The 12,684-nt window shown below is 59.3% G+C and overlaps 1 protein-coding gene across 1 annotated transcript; it reads right to left on the bottom strand.

Moving 5' to 3' along the window:
* Nucleotides 1–6: 6 nt before the first annotated feature.
* On the bottom strand, nt 7–11,875 carry ARL8A (ADP ribosylation factor like GTPase 8A). Its single transcript, XM_027898090.1, has 7 exons — nt 11,668–11,875; nt 5,669–5,749; nt 4,675–4,748; nt 3,820–3,913; nt 2,598–2,665; nt 1,892–1,962; nt 7–1,785 (listed from the first exon to the last, which is right to left on the bottom strand). The coding sequence occupies exons 1-7, from the start codon at nt 11,788–11,790 to the stop codon at nt 1,736–1,738; spliced, it is 561 nt and encodes a 186-aa protein (XP_027753891.1). The 5' UTR covers nt 11,791–11,875; the 3' UTR covers nt 7–1,735.
* Between the last annotated feature and the right edge of the window lie 809 nt (nt 11,876–12,684).

Here is a 12,684-nt window from a genome sequence, read left to right as displayed (position 1 = left end):
GGAGGAGTGGGGGGTGACAACACTTTACAAGTCATTAAATTAAAAAAAAAAAACAAAACAAAAACAAGAAAAAGAACAACAAAAAGAAACCTCTCTTTGTGCAATTCTGCAAAAACAAGAACAGAAGATAAACCCCTGGCCTGACGCCCCAGAGCTGAGTGGGAAGAGGCTGAGAGGGGCCCTGCAGCCCCCCCAGCCATTCCCACTCCGTGCCCCAGCCCTGCACTGGGACTGGCAACTGCCTTCCCCCTGCACACCCACCCTCCAGCAGCCCCCCAGCACAGATGAGTCCTCAAAAACTGGCCCCAAACAATCTGGCCAGGCCCCCAGGCTGCACCTGGAGAGGCTCAACAAATCATCACATGGTACAGATGGTCACAGCCTTCCTCATCCCCCCAAAACCTCCCCTCATCTTCCCACCACCCGCAGACAAGGACCCAACTGTGGTCCCCAAAAGCCCCCCCTTGCCCCACAGCTCCCACATCCCCCCAGCCAGGGCAGCAGAGCAGGGGGTGGCACGGGGAGCAGGGAATGGGGAGCAAGGAATGGAGAGCAGGGCATGGTGAGCAGGGCATGGGAAGCAGAGCACGGGGAGTAGGGAATGGGGACAGAAAATGAGGAGCAGGACATGGGGAACAGCACAGGGAGCACCTCCCTGGCTCCAGTGAGATGCCCTGAACGTGCCTCCAGGTGCCCCCATGTGTCCCTCCCTCCCCGGGGTCCCCATGGGATGTCCCCAGCCAGAGCAGAGCCAGCAGCCCCAGCCAGGCACAGGCAATGCCATTTGGCACATGGGGAGCCAGGGCAGCCACCCCAAAAGGGTGCAGGGGGCTGAGCCAACTGTAGGGCAGCTGCATGGCAGGAGCCAGCCCCCTGCACCCCCAGGGGCTGCTGGCATTGCTGGGCCTCCTGCACTGGCACCAGTCCCCCAGATCAGCCCACCCTGAGCATCCAGGCTGGGCAGTGGGCAGGATTTGGAACAGGCACAGGAGGGGGGGACATGTGGGGCAGGGGGACGAGTGGCCCTGGGCCCCAAGGAGGGGTTGGGGCAGTGGCACATCAGCCAGAGGCAATGGGGGGAGGCTGATCACAGCAGCCTGTGTCTAATCCCTGTCCCCTGGAGCCCAGGGGCAGCATCAACCCCTCCCCCAAGCCCTGCCCATAAGGCTGAAGCCCGAGGCAGGGCATGGTGGGTACCTCCTGATGCCCCCAGGGTGGTCTCTGCCTGGAGGTAGCAGCAGGACACCCAGGGAAGGGAAGATGGAGCCCCAGGGGACCTGCCTGCAGCTGGCACAGTCCCATCCCCAAGGGCTGCCTTCTGCTACCACCCTCCTCTTCCTCCCAGTGCTGACCCTCGGCCGGCCTCGGGGAGCCCCAGCTTTCCTACTGCTCACAGGGCCCAGTTTAGTAACAGCACTATCCCTTAAATTAAAAAATTAAAATATATATACATATATATATATACTGTATACACAGACAACAACAGAACAGTGCCAAAATGGAGGGAGAGAGGGAGAGAGGGAGAGAGGGGAGGGGAAGAGAGGAGAGGGGAGAAGAGGAGGGCAGTCGGACATTTTCTTTACAATAAAAACAAGGACTCTGCCCCAACACGAGCAGAGTCTGGGGTCCCCTAAAAATACCCATCTAGAGAGAGAGCTGGAGGGACAGAGCAGGAGAGAGGGGCGTGGGCTTGTACAATGGCATCTTCCCCGATCCGAGCCAAGCCCGTGGGATCTCAGCTTCGCCTGGACTTCGAGTGCTGGATAAGCCACTGTAGGGTGATGTCTGCAGAGGCAAGGGGACACTTAGAGCCTCTCCCCCTGGCTGTCACCCCCTCCTGTGCCAACCCCTGGGCACAGGCTGCCCTGTGCCCCCAGCCCTCGGCACTCACCGATGTTGTCCTTTTCTTTGCAGGAGATGGAATAGCAACAGATCTCTCGGTCCTGGATCGCCGAGAGGTTCCTGTGGGAGAGGGGCAAGCGCTGGCTGTGTGGGGCAGCCTGGGGAGATACCTCCAGGCAGCCCCTGGAGGGGGTTCCGAAACAGGGCACACTGAAGGGACAGAGGCTCCCCAGGAGCTGTGTGTGGGTCAGGAGAGGCCACCAGCACTCTATGCCTGAGGGCAGAGGTGTTTTTTTGGGGGGTGGAGGAATGTGATGGGGCAGGAGGGACCTGATACCACCAGAGAGCCTGGCCACAAAATTCCACAGCTACTCCCCAGCTCTGCAGCCAGACAGGGCAGGCAGGGTGACCAGAGCAGCACCCCCGGGGAACCCAGCCCACCGTGAGACCCCCAGGGAGCCTGGTCCCACTGTCCCCAGCTCCACTGCCCAGCACCACGCTGTGCCAGGCCCACACGCCACCGTGTGGCACTCGGGACACAGCCCTGGCTCTGGTGGCTCCAGCTCCTCCCTGTCTCCACAAGGTGTCACCTCCGTTTTCCTCAGCCACCCGTCTCTGCCGGCCCACCCTGGGCATCACAGTGTCACCCCAGATGGGTGACCCTGCTGGTGGGGACATGGCAGAACAAGGTGGGGGGGTGGTGTCACACTGTGCCACAGCCCCACTGTGGCTGCCTGGGCCACTGGCAGACTTACATCTTCTCGATGAGCTCCTTCTCATCCAAGGCACCGGGCAGGTCCCGCTTGTTTCCCAGGACGAGGACCTGCAGGGTGGGACAGGGGACATCTGAAGCTCCCAGCTGCCAGACCAGGCAGGAGCCTGCTTCTGCCACCCAGCAGCAGAGTCTGCTTGTGATTCAGGACAGCCCTAGCCACTCCACCAGGATGTCCCAGATGGAGAAAACCCCTTCTGCAGCAATCAGGAGGCAGAGCACTTCAATTAACTGCCTTAATTAGCCTGTGTACAGCATCTCTTATGCACTCTCTACTCCCAGTGTGGAGATGGCCCCACAGCAAATCCTCCCTGAAGGGCACCAGCATCTGTTGTGCCATCTAGGACTTTCTCTCAGGAGTCTCTTGCTGTCTTTGAGCAAAAAGCCAAGGGAAAGGGCTAAACCTGATGTTACCAGCACGAGCAGGCTGTGGATGCCGGGCAGACTCTGCTCTGCAGGCAGCCAGCACCAACCAGCAACGGCTGCTTGCGCCATCCACTGATCCCTCCTGATTTCGAGGCTCTTCACATCCTCAAAGGCATTCTCAGACCGTGCAAGGAAAACAACCACCTGGCAGGACTGGTTTGTCCCGCCAGAGCGCCCACACGACTGTCACCTGACAGGGGCAGCGCCGAGGCTGCACATCCAGGCTGAGCCGGGGCTCTGCAGCAACACAGCAGGCAGCATCTCCCCGTTCCAATCCCGAGGCTTGCTCTCCCAGAGGAGAGCGTTCAGAGGGCTACAACTGCAGCGTGGTGTGTCAGGAGCTTAATTTAGCAGGCAGCGGACGTTCGGGATCCGTGGCAAGATCCCCAATTAGCTCCTTTCAAAAGGAGGCCGGTTTGGGATGCTCTGTGCACATCCCACCCTGGCACGTGCAGCGTGCCTCATGCTGTGCCCTGTCCCCACCTCCTGCACACGTCACAGCCCCAGGAGCCACTCTCCCAGGAGATGGGGGACCTTATTGTCACACCATAAATCAGGCACAAGAGGACAGATTGAACACACGGTCTGTGCTCCCTGCCCTAAAGCTCCCTCCCTCTCTGTTGCTTGGCCTATCTCTGGCCTAGAAAGCTCCCTCAGGAGCACAGTGGGGAAGGGTTTTTTCCCCAAGGAAGGGGATCCCTGCCCTGAATCTGCTCTGCAAGCCCTGGCAGCCTCGGGATGGCGAGTGGCTGTGGGGACAGACTGAGGCAGCAGCTCACCGGGATGCCCTGGAGCTGCGGCTTATCCAGCAGGTTGTGCAGTTCGTTCTTGGAGGCCTCAATCTTCTCCTGGTCAGCAGCATCCACCATGTACCTGCAAGGGAAGGGACACCCCTGAGCACAGGCACTGGACACTGGGCCATGGAGGTAGAGGGGAGTGGAGGACCACCCTGTCCCCATCCCTGCAGGTGACAGCAGGGACAGGCTGGGCAGGAGAAGCTGAAGGACACACGTTGTCCCCAAGCACCCAATGAAGCTCATGTGCACATGGCAGCTCCCAGGGAGACACCCAGGATAGAGGACAAGTGGAAAAGGCAAGAGGAGCTGATGATGGAGAGGAGACGTTGACCCAAGAGGGGGAAGGACCTGCTCATCCCATCAGTGGGGTAATCCTGGGAGGGGCCACGGAGAAAATAGGTGTGAAGCCCATGGTCAGCAATGCTGCTCTGAGCACACAGGGAGATTTGGGGAAGGATTTTGCTCTTGTGGGCTGACACTCACCCTGCAAAGGATATTAGGGAAAATTTGTTCCCTGAAAGGGTGGTCAGGCACTGGAACAGGCTGCCCAGGGCAGTGGTGGAGTCACCATCCCTGGAATTGTTTAAAACCATCAGGGGACATGGTTTAGTGGTGACCATGGCCGTGTTGGGTGATCTTTAGAGGCCTTTTCCAGCCTTAATGATTCCGTGACAGTTCAGTGGTTCTAACTCCAGACACAGGTGTCCAGCCCCACCATCGCAGCTCCCCTTGCAGCCAGCCCAGTACCCTGGGGTGGGGCTGTGCCCACACCCACACTGGAGAGGCTCAGCATCAGCGTGTGGGTGACAGTGGAGCTCTGGCTCCCGGGATACTCACACGATGGCACTCACTCCACGGCAGTACCGCTCCCACATGCTGCGGAACCGTGGCTGGCCACCGATGTCCCAGAGCTGTGACAGGGAGATCGGGGTTACTACAGTGTCCTCTCCATCACCCCAGTGCCCCAAGCACCCCAGTCCTGCCCAAGACCACATGGCCAACCCAGGGCATTTTGCCCGTACACCAAACCCACCCCCATCCCGTCCTCTTCAGCCCAAACCTGGGGAGGAGGTTCCCGGCTCGGTGAAGCAGGGAGATGCTTCCCCTCAGGAAGGGCGGCTGTAGGACGTTGAATCCCCCCGTGGTTTCCTTCTGCTGGCATGGAGGGACCCCCCCTGGCCCAAGCTGGGTGCTCCTCCCCATGTCCACCACACCTCCTGCTCTTTCCCTGAGGCACTTCCCATTTCAGAACACTCTCAGAAGTGTTCCTGCAGCTGCCAGAGATCCCCAGCCACCTTTTCAAGCGTGTCCCGCAGCTCAAGTTCAACTCAAGTTGAACTCCCCCAGTTCAACTCAAGGCCCTCGAAAGATCCAGAAGCGGTAGAACCTTCCTCTCCCCTTGCTTCTGAGGCACAGACCACCACTTGAAGCCATGACCTGTTTTTCTCAGCACTGCCACCCTCAGCAAGGTGACCACATCCATGAGTCCCCACCAGCAAGCCAGAGATACAAGGAAACCTCCAGCACTGCAGCCTGGACTGGCTCTTACTGCACAAGTCTGGATCTCCCACATCTCACCACCTCTTTTGGTGGTACCTGCAGGATCCTAACAGGGCAGATCTCTCACTTCCAGATGGTGGAATCACAGTCCCTGGAAGCGTTCAAAGAACATAGGGATGTGGCACTTGGGGACATGGTTCAGTGGTGAACATGGTAGTGCTGGGGGAACAGTCCCTGAAATCCTTCCTAGTCCAGCAGAAGAGCCACCAATCTCCCTTCCCTCCACCTTTCATCCCCAGAGCCCTAACCAGCAGTAACACCTGCATCTTACCTTTATGGTAACATTCCCCTTGGTGATCTTCCTCATGTTGAAGCCCACCGTGGGGATCATGTCTTCATTGAACTGCCCTGACTGTGAGGAACAAGGTGAAAGAGTGTTAGGAGGCAGAGGAACATGGCCAGCCAGCCCACCAAAAAGAAGGGCATTCCTTTCCTGTCCCTTCCCTGTTGGGAGAAAATGTGGTGGGGGAGGGAAATCAACCACCATTGTTTCATTGTCCCTGGCTTGGTGAGCATTTTGCATGTTAATCACCCTCTCTTTGTACACTTTTGTTATTAGTATTGTTGCTGTTACTGGTCGTTTTCTTCCCTCACTGCTGTTACCAGTAAATTGTTCTTATCTCAACCCCTGACCTTCGCCTTTCGTGCTTCCAGTTAGAGGGGGAAGCAAGTGGTGGGAGCACTAAACTGGGGGGACACCATTCCTAAACCAGGACACTGCAGCTGCCTCCAGCAGCCTCCTTGGGACTCAGATCAAGTTTACTGCCTGTAAATGCATCCTGGAGGCCATGCTGTGGAATGCTGGGGAGCCAACAGGGAAGAGGGTTTGATAACCAGGTTAACACAGACATGAGGATTTTGGCCATCAGTGCCAGAAAACTGCAAGGAACCACCAACCATGGCCAAACTCATCCCAGTCAGCTCTTAAAACCTCCGTTTCTTGAAGGCTTTTCTGGTTTTTCTCTCAGTTAACACAAACCTCACAACAGGAAGGCGATTTATGCTGTTTTCTCATAAGCAGATTTTGGAGCCAACGACTCCTCCAGACCCACCACATCACCGAATCCCCAGGGTTTTCCTGACCTCTTCCAACGTCTCAGCAGTACACACCACTTCCCTTTTTCATTTCCCTTTTGCATCCAACAGCAAAACCCAGCAGCCAAGGGGTGTCCAGGCCACCCTGCACCCAGAAACCACCGTGGGGAACGGCAGGGAAGGGTGCAGGGAGAGGAGGGGAAGCAGGAAGGGATCCACAGGGGATGTTTCCTCTGGACTGAGGTTCAATACACAACTTGGCTTTATGAAATTAAGAAATTCACAGGCTTTGATCAGCAGACACGGACAGCAATTGCTGAAGAGCTCCAGGAAGCTGCAGACACTTCCCTCAGGGATCCCAGACTACATCACAGGATCTGCTGCCTGTGCAAAAGCCACCCAAGGCACAGTTCAGGCAGACAGAAGCTTATTGCAGAAGGGGATGGGCTGCAGGAGCCAGGAGACACCTCCTCTTCCCTCCATGGGGAAAGTGAGGCACAGCCTTGCTCCCTGCCCCAAATCCTTCCTCCCTGCAGCACCCGCCTCCAGGGGCCAAGGGGCCAGCAGAAAACCCCTTGAGCTGTCCAAAACAGGCTGGGACCGTGACACATTGTGGTCCAGGATGGTTTGCATGTGATCCCTGCTGTCCCAGCACCCACAAAAGCATCTTCAACGTGCTGCAACTTGCTCAGCTTCTCCTGCATCAGCTGCTCTCTGAAAGCAGTTCAGTGGTGGAAACAGAGTGTCCCCTCTTTCCTCTCCAACTATCCCTGACAGTGGCACCTTCAGCACATCTCCAGCTCCCTGCAGGCTCCAGCCATCCACAGCTCCACTGCCAGGAAATCAAGAGACTACCCAGCTGGAGACATGCAAAAGCTTCGCTGGACATATCCTAGCCCCCCCAAATTTTGGTTTTGCAACGGTCACAGCACCCATGCTGACCCTGGAGATGACACCAAGCCACACCGATCACTTGGGAATGAGGTTCCACTGGGATGCACAAAAATCCTTGCAGGCATGATGGATTTCATGGCTCCAACTGGCAGATCAGGTCTTTACAGGCTGATTTTGCCAGGGTTCCCCAGCAGTCTGCCCAAACCACTCTGCCTCGCTGCCCTGCCTGGAAGGGTTGGGTTACTGGGAGAGGTGGATTCAGCTTCTGCAGGGGCAAGCAGTGCCCAGAGCAGATGGCCTCACCACCACCACTGCCTGCATTGCCACACATGGCCTGGCTCCACAGCACCCCTCAGCTTGCAGATCCATCATCCCAGGCCACGAGCATGGTGGGAAACCCACAGGCCCCTCCTGGCCCTGCTCCCTGCAGTGCTGAGACGGGCTGTGCTGCCCTCCCTGACCCCACCGGCCCCATCTCCAGGGCTCTGGGTATCTCAAGAGCAAAAATGGGATCTGGGGACAGCAGCCAGGCCATGCATGTGCTGTCCCTAGAGCCCAGGTGACACTGCTGTAAGCCCACCCGAGTCAGGCAGGACGACGCTTCCCACTCCCTGCAATGCAGTTAATGCACATATTTATTTCTTTTTTTTAAGAGCACGGTATCACTGAAGCTCAGGGTTGGGTTTGGGTTTTTTTTTTCTCATAAAAATTAGGTTCCTCAGATGAAAGGGAAAACCCTAGGGCTACTTTTGCTTCTTCAGCACTGCATCACAGCCCAAAGTACGCTGGACAGCAGCGCTGAGGCTGCGCTGACCCAACTCTCTGTGAGATGCTCCCAGCGGCTCCCCAAGGACAGGCAGCACAGCCTCAACTCTGAGGGGAAGCCAGCAGCTCTGTGGAAGATCTGCAGCAGTGTCTGGTCCCACCTCTGTCCACAAATGCCTATAAATCTATCAGTGGCTGCTCTGGTTGAGATGTGTCCTGCAGTGGGGCAGCACGAAGCACTGGTGGCTCAGTTTGCTGCTGGTCCAGATTTTGGGGTGCTGGACATGTGCAGCCCCCACTGGCATCAGCACTACCTGATGGCAGCACAGAGTCTGTTATAGCAGCTCTGGAGAACTGGCTGGACGGTCACAGTGTTGAGGTGGGTCTGTGAAAACCTCGTGGAGTTCAAAGAGGCCAAGTGGAAGATCCAGCACCTGTTGTCAGGGCAATCCCAAGCTTAAATCCAGTCTGGGTGGAGAATGGCTGGAGAGCAGCCCTGAAGAGAAGGACTTGAGGTGTTGGTGGATGAAAAGCTTAACATGCCCCAGAGAAGCTGTGGCTGCCCCATCCCTGGAAACGTTCAAGGTCAGGTTGGACACGGCTTGGAGCAACCTGGGCTAGTGGAATATGTCCCTGTACGTCCCCACCCATGGCAAGGGTGTTAGACAAGGTGACCTTTAAAGGTGCCTTGCAATCAAAACCACTCTACGACCCTGTGATCTTGGAAAACCACCACTGTCCATTTTTCCTGGCTTATGCTGACAGACATTGCAGCAGCAAGACAAGACCATGCCCCCTCCAGTTTCTTCTCCTCTTCCAGAAACACAGGAGAAAACCCCCCAAAAAACCTCCCCCCTTCTGCATTATGAAGCTAAGGGGTAAAGATGCAGCTGTGGAGGGTGCAGGCGCTGCATCTGGAGGCAGAAGGACCACAAGTCAGCATGAGGGGGTTCAGCTGGCCAGTGAAAGGGTCAGTGGCTTTCCAGGGATGGATGGGAGCAGGCACTGAGCTCTTCAGCCCTCCAAGCCACTCTCAGGACATGCCTCCAGCAGTGGTGCTGTCGGGAGAGCCACAGCATCCATCATCCTATCTGATGCCACAAGTGAAGCTGATGTGGTTCCACAGACTGGTTGAAGTTGGAAGGAACCACAGTGGGTCATCTGGTCCAGCCTCCCTGCTCAAGAGGGATCATCCCAGAGCAAAGGATGGCATCCAGACTCCACACCTGCTCTGGGCAGCCTTTTCAGTGCTCAGTCACCCATACAGTAAAGAAATTCTTCCTCATGTTCAGGTGGAACTTCTTGTGCATCAGTTCCTGCTTCTTGCCTCTTGTCCTATTGCTCAGCATCACTGAGCAGAGCCTGGTCCATCCTCTGACATCTCCCTGCAGACACTGACAGATTTGATGAGGTCCCCTCTCAGATGTCTCTTCTTGAGGCTGACCAAGCCCAGCTCCCAGGGAGGGAGGGAGGGAACCACCCACCTTCCGGGCAAACAGAGTCCATTTTTCAGTCAGGTGCAGCTAAAAATCCTGGAACACAAGGACAGTGCCAACCCCACGCAGAGCAGCTCCAGCCCCAGCATTGCTCTGAGGGAAGGGGGGCACCTCTTGCACCCACACAGACGTCTTGTGAGATGTCTCCAACGATGCCAAAATCCCATACTTCTCAGTTCAGGTTCTTCCCCTCCCCAAAGCACAAATCACAGCTATTTCCCCTTCCAACACCCCCATTGCAACACCCTAGAGCCAGGCGCCTCCAACCCTCCTCAGGCAGCTCCTGTCGAGTCGGCATTTTCTGTGTCACGCCGCTACTTCACTGTCCCCGACACCTTCTTTCCAGGACATTTCCTCAAGGCCTGGTGCCCCTTTTCCTGGTGCATTTGCCACGAAATGTGGACTTCCCAAATAACCTGAACTCAGCCACCGAGCCTGACTGCCCTGCAAGGGTGTCAAACACCCCTCCACAGACCTGTTACACCGGCAGACCACGGTGCCAGCTCCAGCCCCCTCCAGAGCTGCTGGAGTTCCTCAAAGTCCCTTAGCCAGCAATCCTGGCTAAGCACAGAGAGTCCTGGTGCACGGGTTCTTCCAGGTGGGGTCTTGCCCATAGTAAAACTGCCCTGCTACAAAGTGTTTCCTTGCAGGAGCAAACCCCACTGAGCCCATGCTGAGCTCTGTCTCTGGATGTGGCTGTGAGGAGGAGGCACGTGGGGAACAGGGCAAGATAAGGACATGGCACCAAGGGAAACTTCCCAAAGAGCATGGCTCCAGCGCAACCAAGCCTCCAAATGGGCTGAAAATCCCCTCTGACAGCCCAGCACCTCCCAGCACCCTGAGCGAGCGGCAATAACTCCCTGTGCTTCGGAGCCATGGCACCGAGCAAGCAAAAGTGCAGGGACAAGGAGGGCAGTAGGGCAGCCAGGGCAGCTGGAAGATCCTCATCCTCCTCCCTCCATGAAACCCTGCGGGGAGCGACAGCCCAAACCTGACCCTTCGGGATCCGCCCACCTCGCAGCATCGCCCCTGGAGAGAGCGAGAGCAACCCAAAAAAAGCAAGAGGGGAAACTCCACCGAGCATCCCCATGGCTGAAACCACACCCTGGGCTCTGAGATCGCGCTCCCGATCTGCTGCCGGATCCAGGGACCCCGTGGACGAGGCAGCACAGCTGGGGAGAGGCCAGGGTTGGAGGTGCCCGAGGCGGGTGTCACATCCCCACCGGGGTGTGGAGCGTGTGCTGCTGCAGCACCCGGCACCCACAGCACCCTGCTGCTGCCCGAGCAAGGTCGCCAGGCAAACATCTCCTACACCGGCCCCTGGGCACTGAAACCTGGCGGCTTGGAGCCCAGCAGGGTCACCGCCAGGATCCCCACCCGCGCGTCCCGGCGGCGGCAGGGACGATGACAAAGCTCCTGCTGCAAACCCGTCCGAGGGCAGGAGCTTCCCGGCTCCCGGGGCCGAGGCTCCCGCAATCCTGGGCGGCGGCAGCAGCAGCAGTACCCACCCAGGGCACCAGAACCGGCTGCTGCCCACCGGCAGAGCCCCGGCCGGGAAGGGCAGGGGAGTTCCCTGATCCTTCCCCAGGGCCTGCTCCAGCCGCGGCTCCGAGCACCACGCTGGGCTCCGCGGATGTCGGGGGGGTTTGCCTGGAGCCCTCCCGATGCTGCTGGACCTGCACCCTGCACCCCACACTGCACCCCATAGCGTGCCCCACTGCCTGCAGCTCCAACCCCACCCCACCCCACCCTGCACCCCACTGCCCAAATGCATTTCCAAGGCTGGGGTGTGATAGGGCGGAGCCATTCCCGGGAGCAACCCAAGGGGCGCAACTGGGGGGCTGCAATGGGGGTTGCAATGGGTGAGGTGCAATAGGGGGTGCAACGAGGGGGTGCAGTGGGGGGATGCAATGAGGGGGTGAAATGGATGAGATGCGATGCCGGGGGGGATGCAATGGGGGATGCAATGGGGGGTGCAAGGAGCAGGGGTGCTGCCCTGGGGTGGCCCCGCTGCTCCCCGGGGATGCGGGGGATGCGGGTGTTCCCCGGGGGGATGCGGGCGTTCCCCGGGGGGGCTCACCGCGATAACGTTGACGAAGGTGGTCTTGCCCGAGTACTGCAGCCCCACCAGGGTCAGCTCCATCTCCTCCTTCCAGAACAGCGCCCGGAACCAGTCCAGCAGCTTGTTGAAGAGCGCCAGCATGGTGCCGGGCCGGGCCGCGCCGCGCCGAGCGGGGCCGAGCGGAGTCGAGAGGAGCCGAGCCGGGCCCAGCTAGGCCGAGCCGAGCCGAGCCGAACGGGGCCGAGCGAGGGCCGAGCCGAGCCGAGCCGAGCTGGGCCGCGCCGAGCCGAGCCGGGCCGAGAGGGGCCGAACCGAGCGGGGCCGAGCGAGGCCGAGCCGGGGCGGGGCCAGTCGGGGCGGGGCCGGGCAGGGCCGAGGCGATCCGAGCGGGACCGAGAGGAGCCGAGTCGAGCCGAGCGGGGCCGAGTCGAGCCGAGCGGGGCCGAGTCGAGCCGAGCGGGGCCGAGAGGAGCCGAGCGCGTCCGGAGCGCCCCGGTCGGAAGCGATGGAGGCCGAGCCGCCGCCGCCGCCGCCGCCCGTATTGTCCGAGCGCAGCCCCCGCCGAGGCACCGGGTGGGGCCCGAGCGCCGCCGCTGCCGCGCCCCCTCCCGGAGCGGAGGACCCGCCGCACCGGGCACGGGACATCGCGCCCTGCGGGACACCCCAGGATACAGCGGGATACCCGGGACACGCTGGACACTACGGATACCCCGGGACACCCCAGGATACACCGGGATACCTGGGACACGCTGGGCACCCCGGATACCCCGGGATACCCTGGGACACCTCGGGACAGCCTGGGGCACCCCCGTCCCCCCGGGATGCCCTGGAACACTCCAGACACCCCCGGGATACCCTGGGACACGCCGGGATACCCTGGGACACCCTGGCCATCCCGGGCGCAGTGTGCAGAGGGTGCTGGGGGTGAGGGTGTTGAAGGTGTGGCAGTGCCAGGTGGGGGAGATGGAGGGCACGGGGGTGAAGGAATTCGGGTTGCAGTGATGCTGGTGGCGCAAAAGTCGGGGGGCACTGAGG

Source organism: Empidonax traillii, unplaced genomic scaffold (assembly GCF_003031625.1).
Source record: "Empidonax traillii isolate 1590-97213 ecotype Southwest subspecies unplaced genomic scaffold, ASM303162v1 scaffold579:size954524, whole genome shotgun sequence".
NCBI lineage: Eukaryota > Metazoa > Chordata > Aves > Passeriformes > Tyrannidae > Empidonax > Empidonax traillii.
Note: the sequence above shows the minus strand (reverse complement) of the source record. Positions and strands in the feature narration are given on the sequence as shown.

Excerpts from the sequence above, each read along its gene's own strand:
- ARL8A (XM_027898090.1), bottom strand. The coding sequence starts at position 11,790 with ATGCTGGCGCTCTTCAACAAGCTGCTGGACTGGTTCCGGGCGCTGTTC. Across the intron at positions 4,749-5,668 it reads AGGGGAATGTTACCATAAAG|CTCTGGGACATCGGTGGCCA; the intron begins GTAAGATGCAGG and ends TCCCTGTCACAG. Across the intron at positions 1,963-2,597 it reads AAGGAGCTCATCGAGAAGAT|GAACCTCTCGGCGATCCAGG; the intron begins GTAAGTCTGCCA and ends CCTCTCCCACAG.